The 25,714-nt window shown below is 40.2% G+C and overlaps 1 protein-coding gene across 1 annotated transcript in view; it reads left to right on the forward strand.

Annotated features, from left to right (window-relative positions):
* RASA3 (RAS p21 protein activator 3) overlaps window positions 1-25,714 on the forward strand; it is a 132,721-nt gene that overhangs the window by 45,932 nt on the left and 61,075 nt on the right. Inside the window, exons 3-4 of the mRNA XM_082058721.1 lie at window positions 3,874-3,977; window positions 15,304-15,398. Coding sequence (XP_081914847.1) covers window positions 3,874-3,977; window positions 15,304-15,398 — 199 coding nt within the window. The remainder of the gene's footprint in view (window positions 1-3,873; window positions 3,978-15,303; window positions 15,399-25,714) is intronic.

The following is a 25,714-nucleotide window of genomic DNA, read 5'->3' on the forward strand; positions in this document are numbered from 1 at the left end:
CATCCTTCAGAGCATAGCAAGGTGATGGGTATGCACTAGAAAAGAGATGAGAAAGGGATGTGAAGTGAGGGTATGTGGAATAGAAGGTTACAGAGTCAGGCCCTTGTGTGCTTGAAAGCTTGGAGCAAGGATTTAAAAATTGATACGGGTCTGTCTTTGTAGTTTTTCGTCCCAACAGGAAAATGGGAGAGAGTGACTTAGGAGCAAGCCCTCTTTCATAACTAAACAGTAGCTGATTCCTGCACTGCTACTCTTCTCATCACTGTGATACCAAAGCTAAAAATAAGCTAATAAAACTGTTCTAAATTTAGTAGTCTTTACTGATGAAGCTTGGTTTGAAAATGGTTTTACATTGAGCTTGGAAGGAGCTGAACTGCATTTACAGTGGAGGTCCACTGTTTCTGTCCTTGTAAGATCCTGCTCTCAGCAGTTATATCCCATCATTTGTTTGAAGTCCAGAAGAAGCTGATACAGTGACAACACTGGTCTTGTCTATGTCCTTCTGTTGTGACCACACTAATCTGAAGGCTCTCATTATTTCTCCTCCTCTTTGAATGATTAAATTTTCTTCTGAGCATAGGGTTGGTTAATCTACGGGGAAAGCTTAACTCAAAACCTGGAAGTTGAATCTGAACTCATTGGTTCTGAAAGATTCCTGAGTTTTCAGCCAGGCTAGTTCTAGTATTTGTGTTGGAGGATCCTGTCAGACTCAAGGGCTGTGTAGGCGGATGCTGCTGCTTTTTATTAATTGCTATGTCAAAATAAAAGTACTCACTGAAGCCCCATCAGACTAATTCTGGCCTTTGGGAGAGAGGGGACGTTGAGGGAGGGATTTAGCTGTTCTTTTGGAAAAAACATTCTGGAGCCCTGGGGCTCGTGCTCAAGATAAGTTAGCTTGGGAAATCATGGGGTTTGACTGCTGTGACCTATTGCTCTTCAGGTCTGGGCGTGAGACAAAGCGAGTACTGTTCTGAAGAGAGATACATGGAGGAAAAGCACACATTTAAGTGGAAGCTGGAAGCATTTGTGGTTACTCTGGATTCCTTCAGAAAATAGATACAGTTTCTGCAGAGCTACACAAGGTTGGGGCAGGGAGATATAAGATTTGTCTTGATGTTTACATACCCTTGCAGTTAAAACTTTGCTGGCAAATTATCCAGTGCAGAGTGAGTGCATTTGTATTGGGAATCTGCTTGCTTATATTAAGAATGCAGTTGTTGAGGATGAGTGCATCCACCACAGCAGTGTACCTCTGGGGTGCTACCTGGGTGATGAGAGGTTGTGAATCTACAAGGGGTACAAGATCTCAGAGGGGGAAAGCCAAGAGCAGAACAAAGCTTCACTTCTGTCCGCAGCGGCCACAAATAATGTATCCTGTGAAGACTGCCAGCCAGCAGGCGCTGCTTAAAATAATAAGCCTTGTGCCTAAAAAAATCACTAGATGTGATCCCTGCATGGCTAAGTTAGCCTTCATAGCATTTCTTGTGTTAATCAGTCTCTTTCTAATACCATGTGTTGGACTAGACGATTCCTATTGTCCACTCTGCTTTTCTGAATCTCCTGTCTGTTATGCTGTGGTGTGGTTTTAGTTATCTTCTGCCTCCCACCACCAGCAGTGACAAGCATCAATAGGAGACTTGCAAAGGCCTCAGTTGTTGTTGCTTCCCTGCTCTTTCCCCCAGAATCAGCTGAGCTGAACTGAAGTATGCTCAGTGTAAGTCACACTTTGTATTTACTTTGTCTTTAGACTTCCAGTATGCTGAAGCTTCCCTTGTATTCTTGATAGAGGATTAGGTATATAATCTGCAGTTCGTTAAGTGTCATTTCATTCTAAGGTCATTAGTGAGTAAATTCATCTGTCATGATGTTCTTCCAGGAGAAAGGACAATTTTATGGCTGAACAGAGGGCTCGGAATGATGCAAGTGTTTTGCATGTATAATGCACTAGATATTCGGGCAATGTTTATGCATTTGTGTAGCCCCCTTGGGTTAAGATTGTGAGTGAAAAATTGCACCGAGCAATGTGCACAGAGTGAGGACCTCGTGGCTGCCTGCAGAAGCGTGTCTGCTAGGACAATCAGGTAGTGTCTGGTTTGGTAAAAGCTGCTTGTACCGAAGAACTCAGGTGTTTTGTGCCTGAAGCAGCGGCTGCTGAATTCGTGATTACACATAAAACCTTTCAGAGCAGAATGGGTAAAGAACACATAACCAAGAGGGCTGAATTGGAGGGAACAGTTGGGACAAACAGTCAAACCAGCTGCCATTTCCAGCTGTTAGATTTTATTTTCATCTGCCTTCACAATAGGGATGACTGAGTGTGGCTCACGTTGGTTGCCATAACTTACAGCTGGATGCATTTTTTTTCAAGGAATAAGAAACCATTTCAGTGGTGGGAGTTTAACCTGGGTATGCCTTGGGCTTCCTTGTTTATCCAATATGCATTCTTCTACATGGCTAGTGGAGTAGTGACTTAAATAATCTTCTTAATGAATGATGAGTGATGTCTCTGGGGTTCTTGAAATTAATGTGGCATATTCTCTTCCAACACAAGGGTGGTTAGCTAATTTGCAGTGCCTGTGTGTTTTGAGTGAGATTTGTCAGCTAGCTTTTGAGGGAATGTGGCAGGGAGGGAGTATATCTTCACTGCAGGCAAAAATAGAAGCAAAAGTATATGGTGATGTAAAATATCCCGAAAGAAGCCAAAGGAATGACCTCTTGTGACAAAATGCTGGAAAACTGAAAGTTAATGTACGGAACTATTAATATTTTATGATAATTTTTAATATAAAAAGCCTTTGATAATTATTAAAGCAATAGCACAATTCAGTCTCTCTTTTTTGTGCTTATCCAAGACAATAACGAGGTCTGTGTTTAAAAGGGGAAGAAAAATAGATGCTGGCTTTTGGCCTGTTGGAATTTGATTTATTTTTAAGTCTATATCTGCAGTGCTTGCTGTATTTGTCCATATGACTCAAATTGCATCCACCGATTTAGATCTAATGAAGCATGAGTGACTTGGAATGAAGAATCTGTGTAAAATGGTAGACCTGTCAATGAATAAATAATGTTGATGGATGCTTATAGTTCTTAAGAGTAAATCCTTAACCATATAATTGGATAGAGAAAAACTGAAAGGTTTGCTGTTAGGTGTCTGAGTTTTTCTTTTTTTCCATTTAAATTGACAGGATCCAAAGAAAGCCCCTTAAGTCTCTAAAGAGCCTTTCATGCTGAGATAGTATTTTTTTCTTTTAAATCTGGTCTTAATGTAAGAAAACTTATTCTATACAGTTCCAGTAAGCAAAAATAGATATATAGCGCTGCCAGGTAACAAGCATTGTGCCAGCTCCAAGGCTTAGTTACCGTCAGTTGACTGAATCTGACTTTAAATAAGAAACTTTGAAGGGGATGAGAAAAGAGACAATAGCCGTAGGCACTTCATTTTAAATAAATCAAATCCTTTAAAAAATAAATTAATAAATACATATGCCCTGAACCACACTGTATTTTGCTCATCCTGGTTTTTGTGATCTATGTCGTAATGGTGTATTGTAAGCACTCTTCAAGGCACTCTGTGTTAAAAAATCATGTGGTCTCTGCCCTTTTGTTTAGGGACACTTGTTCTCCAGATAAAAAGAAGTATCTCTTCTCTTTTGCCCATTAAGAAATTTTGTTCTGTGAGCATTTAAGATAGGAAGAGTCAAAGTGGAACAGTGCTTGAAGGTGCTTCATGGGCAGGAGAGTCCATCACAGTACACAGTGATATTCTAGAGGTAAAGTATAAGCAAACTGACTCCTCCAGGATACCAACACTAATTTCTTTTTTTTTTTTGTGTGTGTGTGTGTGTTTATGTGTATGTTATTTTTTTTACCCAGCCCCTTCTATGGAGAAGACTTTTACTGTGAAATTCCTCGGACCTTTCGCCATCTGTCATTTTATATTTTTGACAGAGATGTTTTTCGAAGGGATTCCATCATAGGTATGTGTTCATATATTATTATTTTCTTTACAGCTTACTTCTCTTGGATTTTAACTGTTAGATTGTATGTAGTCTTTTGAGTTGGAGCCTTAATAGGACTGACAGTGACAGTGGTAACTACTGCTCAGTATTGTCCTTTTTTTGTCAAGTGACAAAAATGCCTTCAGTATTACATTAAAAATGCTGGGAGATAAATGCTGTCTGTTATGATAGCAAATGCAGAGTGCAGTTTAACTGAAATAGGCAATAAAACCTTGTTTAAATGTTGGCAACATCATTTGTTACTGCATTTTCTTTTTCTAAATACAAGGCCTTTTGTGTTGCAGTTTTTCAGGGCTCATTACACTTACTTGCATGCAGTAATGTTGAACTATGACTACCTTAATGACATGCAGAGTAATAGCTATTGGTCATAGGTACCCACAGTACAATGATGACAGAATTTTATAGAGAGTACCAAAGCAAGCTATTGCCTGCAGTATAACTCTGTAAGACTCTCAGTGCCTGCTTGACATGGCGAGACCTCTGCTTTTCCAGATATTATTTGCTATGCATTTCACCTGCAGTAAATTGCATGATGCTCCATTTATCTTCTCAGGGATAAAAATCTTGTAAAAGCCCATTTGTTATTGAGGGGAAAAGTTTCCACTTTAAGTTATTTTAGCTGTTGGAACCTTTTTTAAAATATTTTTTTTCAGTTTTTCATCTCTTTCTTCTGAAATAATTCTGCATGACTACCATTTTTTTATTTCCAGTATAACATTGAATATAGCTATCAATAAGGTGTGTATGTCTTGACAGACTGTAGTGAGGAAGTTGTCTGATGTTGAGCAAGTTTGTATAATGCTGTAAAATGCATTATGGTAAAGCAGACAGAGCGGTAGTGCAGATCTCTTCACTAGTTTATCATGCAGTCACTAGCTCTTTCTTTAATTATTGTTTTATGTTTTATATATGAGCCACGAAACTGGGTAGTCATTTTCTTTATATCCCTTACTGAGCTCACATGTACAGCATCTGGCAATCCAACATCCTGGGGAGGAGGGGGCCAGTTTCTGATTTTTGAGTGAGCTTTCAGAAAGCTTTTTGGTCTCTCTAATCTCTAGCTTCCCTCCCTGCCCCGCAATGTGTTAGTAATTCTTCTTTCCTTCAACTGACGAGTTTTTCCATTGTTGAAATTACCTCATCTGATCTCCTGTATGTGACTGGTTTTCTGTGCCTGCAGTGACCTAGGAACAGGCCATGGACTGTTTTTTGTTTTTGTTTTTTTCTTACTCAGGGCTTCACTCACTCTCTTGGAATAAGGGTCTCTGAACACTTAACACAAGCCAGACCCATGAAATCGCAGATAGAGAAGTACAAATTGTTTCCTCCATGTTTCTTAAGTTCCTGTTTTAATAACCAAGCTCTGGCATTGGATGGGAATTCTTCAGGAGCTGCTAGAATAATCTTGTCTTAAAGGTTCTGCTAGCAGCTTGTGAGAAGAACTTGGAGAAGATAGAAGGAGACTTGTTTTGATGCTCGAATGATTGATTAGGTTTCTATTATTCACTGCCTCTTCAGGAAACAGCAACATTGATTTTGTTGTTGTTGTTTTTTGTTTGGTTGGCTTTGGTTGTGTGTTTTGTTTTCCTTTTTTTGCGTTGCAGAATCCATAGGTAGGCAGACTGGTATGTTACTATGTTGAAGTAGCTCTAAAAGTCAAAACTCCAGAGTTACCTGTCTACGTTGTCATTTCTATAGTGCATATTAGCTGTTGTAGTGTGAGGTTTCCCCTCTTCCCCCTTCTGTTCCCCTCCCTCCTTATCACAGGTGGATTTTGAAGAGCATTTCAAAGATGTGGAAGTGTGATAAATAGCAATGGAGAGAAGAAAGAAATCCAGAATTACGGTCACTTTGAGAACAACTCTAAGTTCTGGTTGTAATAGGAAAGTGTTCTGCAAAGAGAACAGAGCTCTGGAGTAACTGCATGTGGTTATTTTCAGTAGTTCCTATTGAACAGGAGTCAGCAGCAGCAAAACTAAGCAGTAGAGTTTTTCTGAGAAAGGGAATGCTTTAATTGGAACAATGTCTGTCATATTTAAGAGGAATAGCTGCTCTGTGTGTATCTTCAGTCTTAGGAGACCTTTTCTTGAAGCAGCTTGAGCAAGAGAGGTTTGGAAGAGGTCCCTACTGAATAAGTTTGGTCAGAGTTCTACTAGAATAAGCTCCTTTCCACTGAACCACTGAATTCTGTGAATAGGGGCCCTTTGTTTGCATTACAGAGATCGCTTGTTATATTATGTCATCATGAGACACTTCTGCTGAAGGAAATGTGGTTACCCGTGATCGTCCACCAATGAACTTTCACAGAGAAGGGAGTTGGGGGTTGTGTCTTCCATCCAGGGACACTAAGTTCAGATATTACTGAGCTTATGAATTTTCTTGTTTCCTGTGTGACCTCGTATGTTTAAGACATCTGTTTGCATTGTTTGTTGGGCTGGTTTTGTGGGAGTTTTGAGGCAGAGAGAACATGGAGTGCATGTGTGTCAAAATGATGAGAATTTGGCAAGTAGCTTTTCTTTGAAGATGGCTGGCTGGCAGAGTTCCTTTTGAATCACTGTTTAGTGTTGCCAGAACTTTCTCTTGGTGTTGTAATACTGATTTCCAGGGTGACTGGGGCTCAGGGTAGGCATGCTTTTGTTTATTCAAATATGAAATACAAGTTTGCGATGCTAAATTCTTCAACATCCGAAATGCAACTCAGTGTGTGACAGATGAGAATTCTTAAGCCACCAAAAGCGGAAGGAGTGGGAGCATGAAAATGAAAAACAAGAACCCCCTGAAACCTCTGACAGAAACTTCCGAGGAGAACCAAACAAATTCAGAAACTGGAACACATGGGTAGCAGATATGTTTTGAAACATAATGTAGTATTTTGGCATACAGGATGGGAGAATTGGGCAGATAAACATATCTTTGAGTTTGCATGTTTGTTTATTACATTTGCATTTTCCTAATTGTAATTTGCTAAGTCATGTGGGATTTTTTTAGCTAAATGGATAAAACTCTTGAACAACTGTGTCTTGGATGCTTGTTGAAATGAAGATTATGAAGAAAATACAGAGTTCAGTTGATCTGAATTATGATTTGGTGTGTGGGGTTTTTTTTGATAAAATGTAGCAAATATACATTTATTGTGGAAATAAGATTAATCTTAAGTTGTTTAATTGATATTGTGTGTCTTGACTGTTATTGGGCAGAGTTTATAAACTGATTTATATAGTATGTTCAGATGCTTTGAGTAGGAAAGGTACTACTGAATGTAATGGTAAATTCTACATAAAACTAGTTTGGAGTAGTAAGGTCAATTTGATGGAACATGTCTGTATAATACATAGGTTAGCTTATTTCTAGCTAGTTGTTAAGATGAGAAAAACATTGAAGAGATGGGGAAAAACTGTCAATTGGTACCTCTTCAGTAGTAATGAGAAAAAAAGATATCTCTGGCTGGATGCAGAAGAAGAAACATTAGTATAGTAGTGCTACTAAATAAGGCAAATGTAAATATGTGTTCTTTAATGATTGTTTTTATATTTAGTTTTTAGCTTTTTAGAAATGTTGAATGAGGCAAGCTGTACCAATATGAGACCAAAGGCTTTTCTCATTCTTTAGTCATTGAGCTAGATCTAGTGAAGAAAACCAGCTCCATGCTGTGCCCTGAGCTGGTGTTCTAGGTGTGTAGTAAACAGTTCAGGCTGCCAGGCTGGGACCTTGAACATATAGATCAGTTAAAAAACAGGAAATGTGCCACACCAAGATTTAACACTGCACTGAGAGAATAGTTAATATCATATCCCCTTCACTGACAAGTACATAATTATTTATCCTCTACTTAAATTGCAAATCATGTTCGTTTGTTCCCCCTTCGCCCCAGCACTTAATTTGTTTTGCTAACACATGCATGTAACTGACCTGCTAACATCTGTGTTAAGCAGGAACCTGAACAGAACAAAATGTACCCCCTGTGAAGTTTTGAGATGAAGAAGTAAATTCAGTTTATGAAATCTTGGCCCCTGTACTGCACTAGGGAATATGAACTTGCCTGTGTAAGCTTGCGGTACTCCTGACTGAGCCAGAGGCTTGATTAGGGATGCTGATGGGAATGGAATGGCACTGAACAAAGCGCAGATGAGAATGTCTAAGCTTGTCAATAATGGAGCAGAAAGCCATTGAGAAGAAGGCTAGCAACTGATTCTTAACTGCTGTAAGTCACCTTCATAGAGGTTATTAGGTGTGTTCTACAACAAATTGAAACCCTTGTGGCCATTGTTTCTGGCAGGTTGTAACTGTCTTCCTGCCTAGTACTAGATGAGCTGAAGTGAAGTCAATCAAACAAATTTGCCTTTGGAGGTTATAAACTACTCTGGACTAAAGTAGATGAAACTAAATCATAGCTCATGGGTGCTCTCACAGAATGAAAACACCCTGGAACTGATAGTTGCTTGATGTGACCATGCCTTTGTTAATGACTACTTCTAAAGCCGAGGAGGTGTGTTTTCAGAATTGCCACCATTCATGACCATACATCTAAACAAACCATCTGCTATTATTAGGTAATTGTTGCCAAATGTAGCTGAAGCATCACCTTTTGATTATTTTTAACTTGGTTTGATTATTATTAAATTGGTTTACTGTTGCTGTGATTGTACTGTTGGATGACATGGGAATAGTAGTTACTCAGTATGGTGTAAATATAGCTACTAATGAAATAAAGGAAACAGATGACTCTGTCCCACGAATCTTGAGAAACTATAAACTAGAATTGTCCTGAGAAGATTCTCTACAGTTGCATAGAAAGCCTAAAATAAATACTTTCTGCATAGAGTAAATTGTTGAGATGCACTCACAATGTCTTTTAACATAACGGATGGTCACAAAAGCAAGAAAACAAAGTTGAGCTTTAAAAAATACGTATTTTTCCTTTTTCCTCCTACAAGTACACATACTATAAACAAAACTACTGAGCATAATGTGGCAGAACCTTGACTGTCCTTTTGTGCAACCCTCCTCTTTTACCAAATGACAGTGTTAATACTATCCGTATTTGGAATATCACCATAGATCCATCCTCCCAGCTCACCTCTGGTTGCTATAGTTTGAGCTGGGCTTTCTGTGTTTTTTGCGGTACTCGACTTATCTCAGCACTAGCAGATGTTAAACATTCTCTGTCTGGTTTATGCCTCACTTGAACTAAGCAAAGACTGAGACTTTGAAGAAGGTGCAGCAGCAGTGGCTTCTGGTGGCAGAAACTGGAAGGGGCTGGTGCTGGAGGGGATGAAGGAGATGGTTGTTCAGCACAGGCAGCGTGCTCAGGCTCTTGGTGCCTGCTGTAAGGCAGTGACTGCAAGTCTAGATTTTAGGACCACTCTCCCATTGTAACCAGCCAAAGGGCTATATACCACCTTTCTCAAATGTATGGATATTTTAAGGGCCCAGATAGCAGAGAATTGATACCACAGGTGTGGTTGGGTACTTCTGTTTGTTTGTTTTATCAGGAAGGGGGAGTAGAAGTAGATGAAAGCCAGACAAGATCTTCAGGATTATGGCTAGCAAAACTACTGTAATAGAGGATAGTCCATGCAATGCTACAGCTTTCTACTTTTAAGTATAGAAGCTATGTCTTATCCACAGCCTAATTTTTTCTGTCTTGTTATCCAAGATAAATAGCACCAAGGGGAAAAATGGCTTTCGTAAGTGATATTTTTATTATATTTGGACTAGTTGTTCATAAACCAAACAAAACTGGGGTCATGAATACAGCACACCTCATTGCTCTGTGTAGGATGTACAGCTGCTGTGCTTGAAGTGTTCTGCCGTTGTCACCACTAATTCTTACCCATGGCAGCAGATGGTCTTGTAGTGCTTGTGCTTCATGGTGCACTGCACAGGAGCCAGGAGGGAGCCATTCTGCTGCTTCCAAGGCTCTGAAGCCTTATGTTTGCCCTAATTCTCATCCTTTCCAATCCTCAAGTAGGGAGATTGCTCTGTTTTTTTTTTCTTTTTTTTTTTTCCAATCTTTTTCCATGTTATGGTATGTGTGAGTGAATTTGTGCTGTTCCTCAACAAGGCAGGTATCTAGCCCTTTTTTGCATTGCAAAGTTTCTGTACTTTTATTTGATGATAAATAACCTTTCATATAGGTAACTATAGAATTCCAGGTAGTCTGGAACAGTAGTGGTGCTTCTTGGTTGGAGACTTCCAAGTAATTGAAGTTTTGTTAGGTTTTCAGAGCCTAAAATGTTGATTAAAATCGATTCTGATTTACCTTTAGTCTTTCCAGCCATCACCAGTGACTCTCCTTGTGTGCCTTCATATTGGCTATTTTAAATTATTTCAATGATATAGTATGTCTGTGCACTTAATATACTAGCTTGAAGCAACTTCTGAACTAGCCTCCCTGTCCTTTATTGCCTAATATTGTAGCATATAGGAGGCAAAGTAGTCTTTGCTCAGAGCTGAGAAAAGACGGAATTAATTAGGCATTTGGGGCCTTAATTTAGCATGTGACTCAGACCTAACCCTCTGCCATAAATCAGCTATACTGCAGTCAGTGTTAATGGAGGGTGTTGTATTAAAAAATATTACATTATATTGCTTCAGCTCACTTGGCGGCAATATGCAAAGTTCTGTAGTTTTCACTGTGATGTATGCCAAGATAAAGGTAACTTAAAGAGAAGATATAAGAGCTCCTGAAATGCTCTGTTTTTAGGGTTCTGTAAAATAACTGCTTTCAGGTAGAGCCTATTGCTCTTTTAAAATCACATACTCCTGTCCTATTACTGTCTCGACTTCTTTTCTGGTAAAGGAATGTATCTTCTACATATCTAGCATCTGACATAAATATTCACATATCTTAGCTGTGAGGTAAACACTCTGCAAACTGGCAAATGATTATTAAAAAGTGAGATATAATCCATAAACTAGTGCCTAATCTTTTTTGTCACCAACAGGTAATCCAGACTGAAAGTAGTTGTGACTGGATGGAGAATGCTTGTGCCAAAGCATCAACTCTGTTAGTCTTTGTATGGAAATGTTAGACCCTGTATTAACAAGCCCAGGCATGTCTGGGGCCAAGCTAATGGGCTGCAGTGACTTGTTGGGGAAGAGCTTTTCAAAGTCCAGTGAGGGATGAGGTTCGGGCACTGAGGGTGTGGTGCTGCCACAAACACTTTGCCAAGGGATGTAGCCAGAAATCCCTGCCCATCTCTGTTGCATATTTCTGCCTCTGTGCCCAAACTATTGACCTTCTGCTATCTCTGATCTTCCAGCTGTGTTAATGTGACTCTCGAGTGGAGAAGCTGTAAAACAGGTCAGTTGAAATGAACCGTGTGTTAAAAATGCCGATAAAACCCACACGTGACCTCCTGAAACTTATTTTTTTCCTCCCTTCTCCTCCCCCAGAATGTTTATTTTCATTGTTTGGTGGTTTTAGTTTCGATAGGCTTCCTCAACAGTTTGAGAACAGCATACCGCAGGGACAGGGGTGCGTGGGTGGGGAACGTAGGAGGCTTTTAAATCAGTTTGCACCAGAAATATAAAAGTGGAATTTGCCCTCTTAGGACCATTCATGCCCTAGGTAGAACTTCATTCATCTCTGAGCTGGATGCATGTTTGAAATAATAGGTTGTTGGTAGATTGTTGTTTCCCTAAAGAGAGATTCATGGAAGGGGTCAGGTGTGGCATGTCACATCCTTGTTTTGAATCCAGGGCTTAGGATTTAAATGTGCCAGTGGAGATTTGTCCAGTCTGAACTAGGGAGGCACAGGGAAATTCCTTCCTAAATGGGTGAAAAACATGCAGGAGTGTGTGGGGTTTTCCTACCCTCCCCTAACCTGAGGTTGGGAAATAAATCAGTTCAGATGGGAAGAATGCTTTTACCTTATTGTTGCTGATGTTATTGCTGAGCATCTAACTCTTAAAAATGTAACTTAACTAAATATTGTAATTACACCTTACACTGTTCAGCATGTTCTGCTGTTTCCTGCCTCCTCCTCTGCAGTGTCTAAAAGCTTAAACAGACCCAAACTCTGCAGCCCGGGGCGGCTCTGAGGAAACCAGCAGGAGTGGCTGTGTGCCTCAGGTGCAGCTTTTGGAGTCACTCCTACTGCCTGGCAGCCACCCAGGTCTTGAGAAAGAGCACAGGACGATTGGCTCAGGTTTGGGAGTGTGTACTGAAGAACCACAAAGACGAAAACGTCCTGTAAATAAGCAGTGGGAAACCTTTCTGACCCCTTGTGTTAGGTTTATCTTCAAGGAGAATTGTAGGTCATTATTGTTTAGTGTCAGGTCAAATGGCAGGTGCCAACAGCTTGTGATTATTGGCATAGATTTAAGCTAGTTCTGGTGAGGCTAGAAGTTGTTTGAGCCAGGTCAGAGGTGGGTCAGCTGGTGGCAGAGCACTGCCTGTATAGAGGGGGGCAGGACCTGACCCTGCCCAGCACCTGCACTGTGCTTTACCTGGGCCTGGGGAGGAGGAGGAGTGTAGGCTGGGTGAGCATATGGACGTGGCCCATGCAGTTGAAGAGGTATAAATAGAAATTGTGCAGGGTGCTCCTGTGCACAGAGAATTGTTTAATAGGGCAGATCAAACAATCTGCCTATCAGTAATATACCTTTGTATATGTTTAGACTACCCAAAGTGTAGGCCATTTTATTACTCTCTCTTCCTCCCCCACCCCATTTTTTTTCCCTAGTAGATTTTTCTCCTTTGTAGATCATTTGGTATGCAGTGAAAAACCCTGGATTCCAGCCAACAGTCAATAAGTTTCACTCATTAATAAGACTTGCTTGTGTGCAGAGCAAACAGTGCTGTTCAGTTTCCTAATCAAAACAATTGTACCACTATGTTAACCCTCGTGGAGCTGGAGGCATGTACTGTTGCCTCCAAACACCTTGTGCTGAAATTCTGCACTGACTGTGCAGTCAGACCAGCCTGGGTTATCTTGCCATCCTTGATGTCAAGAGCAGTGGAACCCCATGCTGAAAGCGGGGACACTGATAACACCATTTATACTTGATGTTGTTGAAATAGTCCTTTGGTTTCTGCAAGGACATTCCCTGCATGGGTGGTGACTGTGAGTGAGACTGATTGAAAGATATGGGTGATGGTGTTTGGGAAGTGCATGCTACGCTGCAGCTGGTTGGAGGATTTCTTCAAGAGATTAAAGGGTACAGTGAGGATAGCGAGCAGTGAAAGTAAACAATTTCAAGTGAGGTCCAAAGCAATTATTGGAAGGTCATGTGTTTAAATATCTTCCTCTCTCAAAGTGTTTTAGAGAAGCTAGGTTGCCCACAAACTGCTGTGGCTGGAGAGTAGAAGTAGAAGCTTTGAAAATACACAGCCATCATTGCAGAGATTCCCAGCAGCATAATTTAGTCTCTCTCTTCAGTGCAGTTCTACTGTCTTATTTTCTTTCTGCCATATTATTTTGTAAGTTTGTGTAATTACTGCTTTCTTAGAAACTTCAAGTTGCTTGCTCTGCACATCTAATAAAGAGCTTGGTAATGAATCTGCCTCATTAATCTCTTTAGTGATTACCAGATCCATGTCCTGGCAACTATTAAAGGACAAGCAGGGGGGAGGAGAGCACCGAGGGCAGAATGAGCAAAACTTGGGAGTAATGGGTCAGCAGGTCTGTGGAAGCCAGAGCAGAAGCTCTGGTGGATACTGTGGAGGGCAGCTATGGAAGGATGGCTGAGTAGTTTAGAAACTGGGACTGGAAATCTGGAAACTGTCACCAGAAGCAGCCCAAGGGTGACAGAAGAATGCAGCAGCAGCTTCAGCAGTGTAAACGGAACAGCCCAGCAAACAGGAGGGCTGGGTGGAGCCACCCAACAACAGCTAAGGGAAAAGGCCAACATTTGAGGGAAAACTGGGGTGTAATAACTTACTTACTGACTTTCATAAGCTTCTAGATTTCAGAAGGGAGAATGCTTTGTGTTTGCCATTTTCGTATAGATTTTTTTTTGGGGGGGGGGTGGGGAATGTGTTCTATTAATACTTGCTGGGGTAATGTATAACTGACCTCTGGCCAAACTGCATGGGTTTGGGAAGCCTTTGGAAATCTTTCTCATTAAGATTGTGTCCATTGGTATATTTCATCTAGCAGGATTTGGTTAAAGAAAGTCTGTGTTTCTGTAGCAAAGCAGTGGTTGCAAACTGTATGTTAGCAACTTGGTCCAGCAGAAAAGCTCTGCTACCAAACCACATTGCCAAAACATAGCTTTCTTGAGCCTTATGAATGTCTCTGTCCTAGATTCTTTCATTTTGAACATGCTGCTTTGCTCAGTGCCTGGGGAACCACCCAGCCCAAAGCCGCTTTTTGAGGATCACATGCTCCTCAGACATGCCATGCTCCGCTCTGTATATACAAAGAAAGACACTTGGAAAAAGTTTCATTGCCCCTCAGAGTGCTTTACATAATGCCTGAGAGAGACTGGGCAAGATAGAAGTTTCAGCTTTGTGTATATATTAGCCCTTAGTATGCAAGTACATTAGTTCACAGCATGGAACTGACTGCTGTTGCCCTAACTACCAAGACAGCTAATTTGGTAGGAATAAGAGGGGGTTAAAAAGGTGAGGAGAAAAAGCTCTACTGTGGTGGGGTTTGGTGGTATGATGTGGGGTTTTTTTGGTTAGTTTTGTTTTTGTTCCCTCTTTTCCTCTGTACAGTCAGGGGTAGTACTTGGGTGGCTCTAGGTTGCAGAAGGCAAACTCTAAGATTTGAGTGCAGGAGTTAGGTCAACGGGGCCTCAAAATGCAGATCTGGGAATCTGCTATGACTTGACATCTCTAGTTGCTGCCCTTCTCCTACAAAAATATATAGTGAAAAGCCTTATTCTAAAATATTGTTAGCAATAACCCCATGCATGGAACTTTCTTTTGGGCTTGTTACAGACATCTGCCTCAAAAATCTCACTCCAACAGTTTATGGGCTTTTCCTCCCACAAGTTCAATTGTCATGTCAAAGAAGTAATTATGATATTTTTAATATAAGCATACTTACAAGCTTATCCACAGAGCCCAGTGCTTCAGTCTGTTAGGTGAGTATGATGATAGGAATTTTGAAATCTTTCACAATATGAAGTGGAAAAAGCTGCTCATCAGAAGGTATTAGGTATTGTGTAAAGAAGTATGTGCTGAAGAAATCCTTCCTTGCTCTGAATCCTTTCTTGAATAGGACAGTACTTAATTCATTGTTTTAAAACTTCTTTTTGATGGAAATATACTTTGGGGGAGCTATAGCATGTCTTAAACTGTGCTTCTGGTTTGTTTTATTTCCAGGAAAGGTAGCTATACAGAAAGAAGATCTGCAGAAGTATCATAACAGAGACACTTGGTTTCAACTGCAGCATGTTGATGCAGATTCAGAAGTACAGGTGAGATTATCTTGGCAAAGGGGTATTTTTAACAGTGCCATAGTAGCTTTATGGGTTCCATGACTCTAGGAAGCATTGCTCATTAGTATGGTTTGGGTTTCAGTGATATTATATTTGCAACTTGTGTGTATGGTGAACTATGGGTGTGCATAAATTGGTGGGGCCAGGATTCTACTTACAGAAATAATTAAAACTATGTGAACTACCAGGGTCACTGATACAAGTTGGAGTGTAGTTATTTCATGTATTAAATCACTTCAAAACCCTATAAATAACTGTTGGTTCCTCAGGGAGCAGAGCCAGCTTGAAAATAGTATCTGCAGGTACTGTTTTAAATAATTATGTAGGCAGGTTGTCACAGGAATGCCAACAAGTACACCTCAGACAAAAAAAACCCAAACAACTGTTCCTTTCCAGATTTCTAGGCCCTGCTCCAAACCATGGGAATGCTGATAATTCTATCACTTCAGCTCCATTTAAGGTGTAGTACTTCGCAGGTTTTGGTACACAGTGAGACTCCTCTTTTTTTTGTACTTACCCTCTGTTGAAACAGATTCTATTTTCTGTTACAAGATTGGGTCTTGTGAAAATGGCCACTATAACTAAGGAAGAAATTAAAATGATGTAGCAGGATATCAAGTCAACATAAATCAGTTACTTTTTTTTTTTTCCCTGTGAGTATATACTACAGGGCACTTCTGAACCACAGTATTTGCTTAGGAGGCCACAGACATGAATGTCTGACTTGTGCAACAGTTTCTAGTAGATGAAGGGGAAATGCTGCTTAGATACCGCTGTATGGTAGAGTTGAACAGAATGTCTTTGCTTTTCAGACTGTGCAGGTCTGCACATTCCAGGTCAGAAAATGATGTTTACAATGCACACTCATTCCGGCAGGTAGTGTGGTTGTGTGTAGTGAAGCATATGTGAAAATACACTCAAGATTAGGTTTTCTGTATATTTGGAGAGACAAATATTACACTATTGTGCGTGTGATGTGGAGAAAGCATCATGACAGCCTGTTCAGTCTGTGATGTTCTCTTGTAAAATATTTATCCTTTTTAATGCTATATTTCAATACTAATGCTGATGGAAGGGCATTTAACAGACTTTTAAATTTGAGGTCTATTCTGTTTACCCTGGCCTTCCTTTTGTCTTACACCAAAGCCTCTTATGACAGTGACTTTAAAACAATAGATATAGTGTTTATTTCCTGCAGGATATGAGAAATTTCCCTTTGTAATTTATCACTTGAAGAAAGCCAGTATTTGGATAAGCTTCTGCATTGTTTATTTTGTTACAATACTTACACAGAGTGAGCTTCTGGAAGCTTTTTAGACCAGGGTGCTTTCTAGCACAACACTGATAATGTAAGCTGTGAACCTGTAACAGGGAGGTTTGCAGGACAGCTCCAGCTTTTGGAGAGGTGAGCAGCACAGATTTGCTGGGAAACACATTCTCTGTCTGTAATTGTTTGTACGGTTTTATCACTTCCACTGTTTGTATCTTCACAAGAGCCCAACTGTTAAGAGCTTGTTTCTGGACTCCATGATAAGCAACTATTCCAACCAGTGTAAATATCAACAGCGCTCTGATTTTATACATTTACTTAGTTTTTCCATAGTTATGTTAAGGAGTCTGCAAGGAGGCTTTGTTTTCCATAATAGTGGCAACAGATTGGTAAATGTTTTTAACGAATGCTTATGCAAATAAAGTAGTATTTTTGCGTTTGCATTTCTTTACATGTGTGGTATCTCAGTTGTATCTTTTTCTAAACACTTTTTCAATTATAACAGAAAAAAGAATATTTGTGTTAATTGTAAGTGTTTATGCAATGTTACTCAGTTTTTCAATTTTAAGGAAAATAATTTAAGAAATTTTAAGTATAACATTTGCAGAGAATCATGCAAATACTAGTAGTCCAAAAGCGATTTTAATGTGCCAGCTATCAGTTTTATCATTCCAGGAGTTGTCCACATTCGCCACACAATCTAGTGGATTAAACATTGAACTGCGTGCCAGGGAACTCCTGCATCTTACTTCTGGTTTTCAGTCAGTGGCCTTAATACAATTTTCCATGTTGTAGAGCACTTCATGGTTATTTAGTTACGCATCACAGCACCATATTGAGGTGAGCTGATGTTGCTCCCACACTTTGAATGTAGTGAGAATAAGTGTCAGAAACCATGTGACATGCTTGAGGTCATACAAGTCGGAGTGAGAAATTAAACAAACAAACAAAACCCCCCAAACCAACCAAACAGTATCAAAGAAACCAGGTTTCTAATTCTTTCTAATTCATTCGGCCGTGATATTAATGGAACTGGGTGACAGTGATAAGCCCATATAGGACTTCTATGTGTGCAGAGTCCGAAAATATCCAGGCTTTAAGCAGACCAATCGGAACAGTCAGAAATGGAAAACCAGCTTAAAATCAGTGGATTGTTGAAGTGTTGGTGATCTTGGGTGCCGTGGTTTTCAGATGCCCAGTTCTGGGACACATTTGGCCTCATTTTTCAGAACAGGAGTACTGATTTGAAATTACAAATAATAATGGTTTTGATTTAAGAACTGGTATTTTGAGCTGTTTATCTGAAGATTAATGAGTAGAATTTAAAATTTTGTTCTTGACATGGTTTGGACCTTAGTTGTGCATGAGTTTCAGAAATGGTATAAATTTTCAAATGGCAATAGTATTATCAGTCTTCATACATAGAGACGGAATAGTATGTGATGCGGAGATTTTGTTTTTTTTGCAGGTGCAAGATACTACAACAAATAGAATTCTAGTGTTAATGGAATTTGGGAGGATTTCTTACTATTTTTGTACTGTTTTCTCAAATTTTATTCAGAAGCTGTAACTCTAAGTATTCTGATGCTGTACAAAATACATAAGCTTTATATGTTTAAAAAAAAAAATGATGTTGTATAACTCCATCAGACATAATTGCCAAGGTGTTTATCTCGAGACTTTGCATTCAGTTTTATGGTTTTCCAATATTGCTAATTCTTACCGTCTTTAGTATTGTCAGGAGTGCAAGGTGACTTGATAAACTTTATGGCAGATGAGGATGTTACTGACAGCAGAACTAGTTGTCAGCCTACACAGATACAAGCATTATTGTCAGATGCTATAATGCCACAGCCATTTGTTGTTTGACAGTAAGACATACCAGGGTCCAGCATGATTACTTATCTTGAAGAAAAGTTAAGGACATTGTCCATCTCAGTGAAGTGCTGCTAAGAGGACTGTGGTCTCACCACGGCTGCTGTTGTTGGTCTGGTGCGGAGTCGCACGCTAAATGGTACAGGTGCTGTGCAGCTGCTCAGCCCACAGATGCAGATTGGGCATTACCCACCTACATGCCCTTTGTGGCTTAGGTTCATCATTTGATCTGACAAGCTAGTTCAGATAATCAGCATAATCAGCTGCACCTGAATTTCCCATCAACTGAGTTGAGTGGGTAACTGTAGCTGTCAGAACACAGCACTGTGGTGTTCTGCAAGGAGCTGTAATTGCCCTTTGGGGCTGACAGACTTTTATTTTGTTGGTAAATCAATGCCCTCACATCTTACTGGCTGGTTTTGCTTTGCTAGTTTGAAAACAACATGTTGCATAGTCTGCTGTGATCCTGTTGGTGTATTACCTGAATGTGGTTCAGATATAGCCTGAGTGATGAAACAGTTGTGCTTATAAGTGGTTAAGTTCGAGCTGCTCTGTGGAAAGCAAATTTTGAAACTCCAGCAAAACTGTGTTCGTGTTTGGCATACAAATATGAAATGACATGATTTCTGAATATTTCCTTTTTAAATATACTAAACCATGTTAAATGCTATCAGGAAGATTTATTATGTAGAATGCAGAATGACACTTGACAGCAGCTGTTAAGTGCATAATTCATGGCTTAACTTTCCAGCCTGGAAAACTTGTTCCGAAAGTATGAAGCTGTAACCAGGTGGGTTTGTGCAGATTTAGCTGAAGGAATTTTAAGTTCCCATCTTCTGATGGAGCCTGCCTCCTCCTCAGTGGGACAGTACCAGCCCAGAGCTAAACACACAGTGTCTAACAGGACAAGCACTGAAATATTTTGGTGGGAAGTAAAGTGGGGAATTGAGCATTCCTGAAAATGGTTTAACTTTCGCATTGAAATAGACAATGAACAATGAGGCAGCCTCAGCTGGAGGGGAGGGACCAGCAACAGAAGACACAACTTTTTAAGCTGTTTGAAGTCAGTAAAAACATGATGTTGCACACTTCCTATGGGATGTGTCTCTCTTCTACTAGTCATTTGTCTTTCAGGATCTCCTATATTCTCCTTCTCGTGCTTTTTGAGGACTGGAAGCAAAAACTGCCGTGCTATTGTGTGCACGTCTCTCTTGATCATTAATGTTTGCCTTTTCTTCACATGCAGAAGTTTACCCAACAGTAACTGATTCAGATATTTGCCTGGGGCTGTAGATGACAGATGCTCTCAATGGTCCATGTGTTCTCAGCGGAATTTAAGTCCCAGTGCACATGCAATCTTTAAAAGGCCTTTCCTGTTTTTGAGTAGTTTTCCTCTTCATTTTTTTCACAGTAACTTCAGCCCTGCATTGTTCAAGTCTGTGTTGTGAAGATTGAACTTTGCAACCCAAATACCCTTTGTGTGCATGTAATCAGTGGAGCAATTAAAGAGCCAGAGACATTCTGATTAATATCAAAATACACCAGCATACTCCAAACCATGTATTCTGTATATGTCAAAGCAGGGGAGAAATGCAGTGAGAGTTAGATCATTCTGATGTGTTTTCCTGTGCAGGCTCTTGCTTTAAAAGTTCCTCTTTTCAAGTGTGCTTTGAGTTACTTCCTCCGCAGCACTGACAAATGTGAAATGGTCACGTTCTCTTACAGCTGAGTTCTCAGTATTAAATGACAGAGTGCTTTTCCAAAGCGAGTCGTGCTCAAGGTCTTATGTAAAACTCGTCATTGAGGGCGAAAAAATATGACATAAAAACTTGAAAATTGCTCATTTCCCCTTCCTCCTCCTAAGAACTTTGAAGTGTCTGAAACGTATCTATTTGGCTATCAGGTTAAGAAGAAAAAAAAAGTGTATAAAGGACAGATAACCGTCACTGAGGAAACAAATTGTCTCCCATTTTAACCTTTTGTACCTAAAGCTTTGTGCAAAAGATTTAGTGATATTAAGATGTACTTTCTTCAGACAACTAGAGCCCTTCTTCCTCCTCCACCACATTAGCATGTCACCCACACAGGCCTTTGACTGTTGTTGATTAAACATGCCCATTTGTGAGTATGGACTGATATGAGTGTCAGGTGGTGGATTATGCATCATTAGTGGGAAACATGACTTACAGATATGTTTGGAGAGTACACCTAAAATCCTTCTGTTGTGCTGGAAGTCACTACTGGCTCTGAAATGCTGCCTGTATATCAGCTAGAAGAATGTATCCAGGCCACGCTGTGCTTCTTAGGAAAGCACTCCCCCTTTGCCAGCACCTTCCCATTGAATGCAGAATCTGTATCCCAAGCGTCGGGCTTCATGAATGAAATCGTGGCCTTGCCAGAGTGGGAGTTTTGCCACGGCTTCAGCAGAGCCAAGATTTCACCGCAAGCTTTTGAATTAGCTCTTCTCCATTCAGTCCTGTGTGACACTTAGAGAAGATTATCCCAGATCTGCAGAGGAAGCTGGAAATGTGTTATTTTCTTTCATCCTACCTTCATAGTACTGTGAAAGTTGCCACCTCTCTCCCATATCTGCCTGCTTATTGTTCTGTATAAATCAATGCCTTTTATATATGTAGAACAAATTGTGTTGAACTGGAATGGTTCTGATGCTAATTGTTACTTATCTTCAAATCTATATTCTTAAGAAAAACTAGGTTGAGCAAATTGTCTTGAGGAGCAGATGAATAGAGCTGTTTCAGTCTAGTGACTGACAGAATTACCTACTCAGTTAAATAGTTAAGAGCATTACATGCCCACTGTCCAACACTGACATTAACTATCTTTGTGTAGGCATTTAGATGCTTCTAGCATGAAGATAAGTCACTGATGCATTTAGTATCACCTACTGTAAGCATGGGTGTATGCAAATTGTAAAAAGAATCACCTGCTTCCAGGTTTGGTATCAGCTTTCCACCACATACAGGAAATATATGGGTGTTACCCTCTGTTCTATGAACAGTGGCTTTTAGGTTTCTCTCTTGGAGTTGTTTTGAAAAGAGATGAAATCTCTGTTTTGATAGGGTGGAAAGATTCTCAGAGCTATAAGCCTACCAGCAAAGTTATTTCAGAGAACTGAATAATGTGTCAACAATGGTCAATAATGTTTGTAATAAACAAAAAGACCAGTTATTGACCAGATCCGGCTTTGTGGCAAGACTTCCTCCCTGTGTGAATATAAGAGCAGTGTATTCAGACTTATCAGCGCAAAGGGATAAGACAGTCTATCCGGTTTTGGTCTGTTACTTTTAAAAAGCCCAGTTGGTAACAGGGCATGTGGTAAGGACCACCTACTTCTGAATAACAAATTTATATTTCAAAATAACATACCTGGATTCTGTATCTGAAGAACACAGGGGAAATGAAAGCCAGGCTTGTATTTACACTGACTACATATTGTATTGCATCAAAGTATTTGAGAGGAAAACATGACAAATTATAGGGATTTTGACTGTATGGAGGCATTCTTCCTTTAGACAAACAGGAAGGCTGACATTGTGCTGTTTGAAGATGTTTGTCAGTTACTGAGCCACTCCAACACACTTGCACATATGGATGCCAAGCAGACAATCAGTTCTGCTTTGTCTGGCATTTCTGAATCCATGTAGTGTCACTAAAGCTGTTGCACTCTCCTCAGTGATAGAGTGGATGTTGTTCCAGATTCTCATGTACTGCACTGTCGTCCAGCAGGCAGCCTGCAGTCTGGAGCCTGATCCTTAGACCTTTCCCAGCCGCCTACTGCCCTCTGCTAAAGGAAAGAGCAGCTCTTACAGCGGCAAATGCAGACAGCAGACCAACTCTTCCTCCTGCTGTCGACCCTGCTGTTAGTCTGAGCTTGTGCGTGGCTGCTGATAATACTGCAGGGTGAGATTTACCTGAAGTGGTAGCTGCAGTGGTAGCTGAAGTGGTCTTATCTCTCCCACTCCCTCATGGGCAGTGAGCTCTTAGAGTTTGGGTCAGGTTTTTTTGTTTGCTTTTAAGCTTCACTAGTGCCAGAAAGTGACATCTCGAAGTTGCTCAAGAGAGTTTCAAAGTAGAAATTTGCTATATCCTGAAATGAAGTTTGGAAAGTCAGAGAAAGCAACAGCATAGGTTATCCCATACTTTGGAATGGTCTGTGCACAGCACTGAGTTCTTCCAGCGCTCCTTTCTCCAGACAACTTGCAGCAAGGGAAAATAAAAAACATATCGGGGGTGTCACAGTCCTAAATATGAGATGCCAAATAATAAGGAGCTGGCATTAGTCATGGGCTGTGGTTCATGTCACCTGCTTAGCTTAATCTTCTCCTACAACTTGTCCCTGTTACATTTCCTCCCTCCTCCACCTCTAAGAACTGAGGTGAGGCTGCCTACAGTCACTCTGTACCAGCCGGTGGAGGAGTAAAGAGCCAAAAGCTGGTCCTGATCCCTCTCTTTCCAAGCTCCTGAGCAATGAGCAGAGTTGAGGTGAGCTGCAGACCTGATGAGATGGGGGAACTGTGCTGGGATAAGGGTCCCCGTGTGGAATAAATGTTTGGAAAACTTCCATGCAGACACACTCCCACTTTGGAGGTGAAAGTCCACAGGCCAAACTGAGTAGGCTAGCGAGAAGTAGAATGGTGGGTGACCACAAACCTCTTGTCCAGCAGGTTTAATAGTAGCTAAATAACTATTTTAGGAGTTTCCTGTGATATCATCTATTGTTCTTTTGTAGAAGAGGGACTTATAGTGCTGTATGAACCCTGTATATGAAGAAAATTGACTTGATATTTAATATTCAAGCAAGCAGATTGTATATTTTGTACAGTTGTGTTCAAAATTAACATGAAGACTTATTTTTCTTTTTAGAAATCTTTCACTTTTAGAAAACAAACTGTTTTGCAGTAACAAAATAATGATGATCTGGTTGATACTTCCTTAAAGATATGATTTAAGTCATTTGGGTAGATATGGCTCCTGCCTTTTGAACTTAGACTGTCAGTCTTTTGGGCATTTACTATAGCCTTAGAACACAGAAGTTCCTAGTGTTTCTTGTTGGTTTTTTTGTAACTCTTTCCCTGAAAAACCAGATTGCTTGTGTTTGGAGTTGGATCAGATGTTGCATATGAACAGACATGCAGTCGCTGCATCACATGGTGTGTGTCAGGTTCCATGCCAAAACACGGGCACGTAACTGCACTGGGAAATGGCTCCCAGCGGAGTCCTGGTGGCTTTGCAAACACTGCTGTTAAGTAAGGCCCACGGCTTGCTCAAGATGCTGGAAGAGCCTCAGGCCAGGGTGGCGGAACTTTTGTCATAGGAATAAATTTAGGGTAATCTATGGTCATGTGTTTTCTCTTCTCCTTCAACATGCTGTGTTTAAATCACACTGCAGATTTGCAATTGCTGAGAACATGATAGAGGTAGGCAGCATTTGTATACTTTTACTTGCTTTACAACTGTCTGCTGGTGTTTGAGCCGGCAGTCACTCACAGCTGCATTCCTCAAGGAGAAATGAGGTGGTTGGATGCTGGCTTTTCGTGTGCCTATAAAAACAGGACCTTGATTCTTTTCTTTGCAAGCTTAAGATCCATTTCAGTTTGTTTTTCAGATAACTATGTGTGTAGTTCTTCCTCATACCTGTTAGCATTACGAGAATATTAATAAGACTGGAACTTGATTCCATTATTTTTTAGTAAAAGGGATATTTAACAAGCGTAGTATAGTTTCTTTTCCTCAGTAAGACCTTTTAAAAGTTTTTTTTATTACTGGTTTCCTTTTGAATACTGTCTCCTTCCCTACAAGAAATTCAATCTACTGATGGCTTCTTTAATCAAGAACTGAACAATGGCAGCCGTCTGGCCCCATTATGTGATGTTAGATGTGATTAGGAAGGGCATACGACCTATGAACCCACTCATCCATATCAGCTGGAGTTTGTGAAAAAAGGAAGCGTTCAGCAGTGGAGTTGGCACACCTTCAGCTTGTTCCTTGAAAATGTCCTCCCCTTCCAAATGTGAAGGGTATGCTAATGAGCATAGCTGCTTCTAGGAACATCCTGAAGTGTTTTGTATGGTTTTTTTTTGGTTTTGTTTTTAATAGAAATGTTTTTAGTAATTAATGTTTTCTGCTTCAAAATTGTCAAGCTTCCAGCTTCTTCTGAGTTTTTTTCTCTGCACTGAAGGAAGAAAACTTTATGGCTAGGACGCAGGTCCGGGGCTGATCCTGGACTCGATCCCTGTCTCTGCAACGAGGATTCTGTCTGAGCAGGACCAAGAGACAGTGTCAGCTGTAATACAGGGACAACATACTTTTTATCCTGCCGCATTATCTTTCCTGCTGTAAATGTTGTCAATAACTGTGCACACCTGGTACAATTGGAGGCTCTTGTTGTTATCGCAGTAGTTCTTTTGATAATAAGAATTTCTTTGTTACAAATTCTCAGTAAATAAAGATACTGGCAACTTCCTGTTTCTGTGGTGCGTTTAATCCAGTAGAGGTGATCAGTTTACCTTCTGTTGGTTACATAAACTGTTTATTTTATGATTCTGTTTCACTATGTAGCTTTTTGTCTTCCCTTTGAAAAATGTGTTATCTGGTATTTTGTAAACCAACTAATGGCATTGCTCAGGAGTAAATTTATTCAGGTGAATCCTTATGTTTTGTCTAATGGTATAATTGATTTGGGAAAAAGCATTCTGTTTATGTAGGAGTTACTTCCTGTGAATTAAGCCTGCAAGTATGTTACTGTAGCCTTATTTGAAAGCATTCATGTATTAGAGTTTTTATCTGGAAGGAAGGAAGGTTCTGGGAACAGTCATAGGGTTGCCGATCCCAGTGATCCTGTGACCTCTGTTTTGCTGTCTGAAGCTTTGAGTCACTTTTTGAGCGGCTGACCATTTTTAAATCTGAACAAGAGAAAAATGAGAGCTGCAAGAAGAAATGGCTCTTGGCCCAAAGGAGGCAGCGCTACATTTTTGTACTTAATGTAGCTGGGAAATAAGTGAAATACTGCTGACTTTAAAAGGTTTTCACAGCTTAATTTCTAAACCAGGGAGCTTCCATCACAGTCTGTGTGAGATTGAGCAAATTGGCACTGCAAGTGAGTTTGCATTCAGGCTCACCTAAGCATACT

This window comes from Streptopelia decaocto (assembly GCF_964273445.1).
Source record: "Streptopelia decaocto genome assembly, chromosome: 1".
Taxonomy (NCBI): domain Eukaryota; kingdom Metazoa; phylum Chordata; class Aves; order Columbiformes; family Columbidae; genus Streptopelia; species Streptopelia decaocto.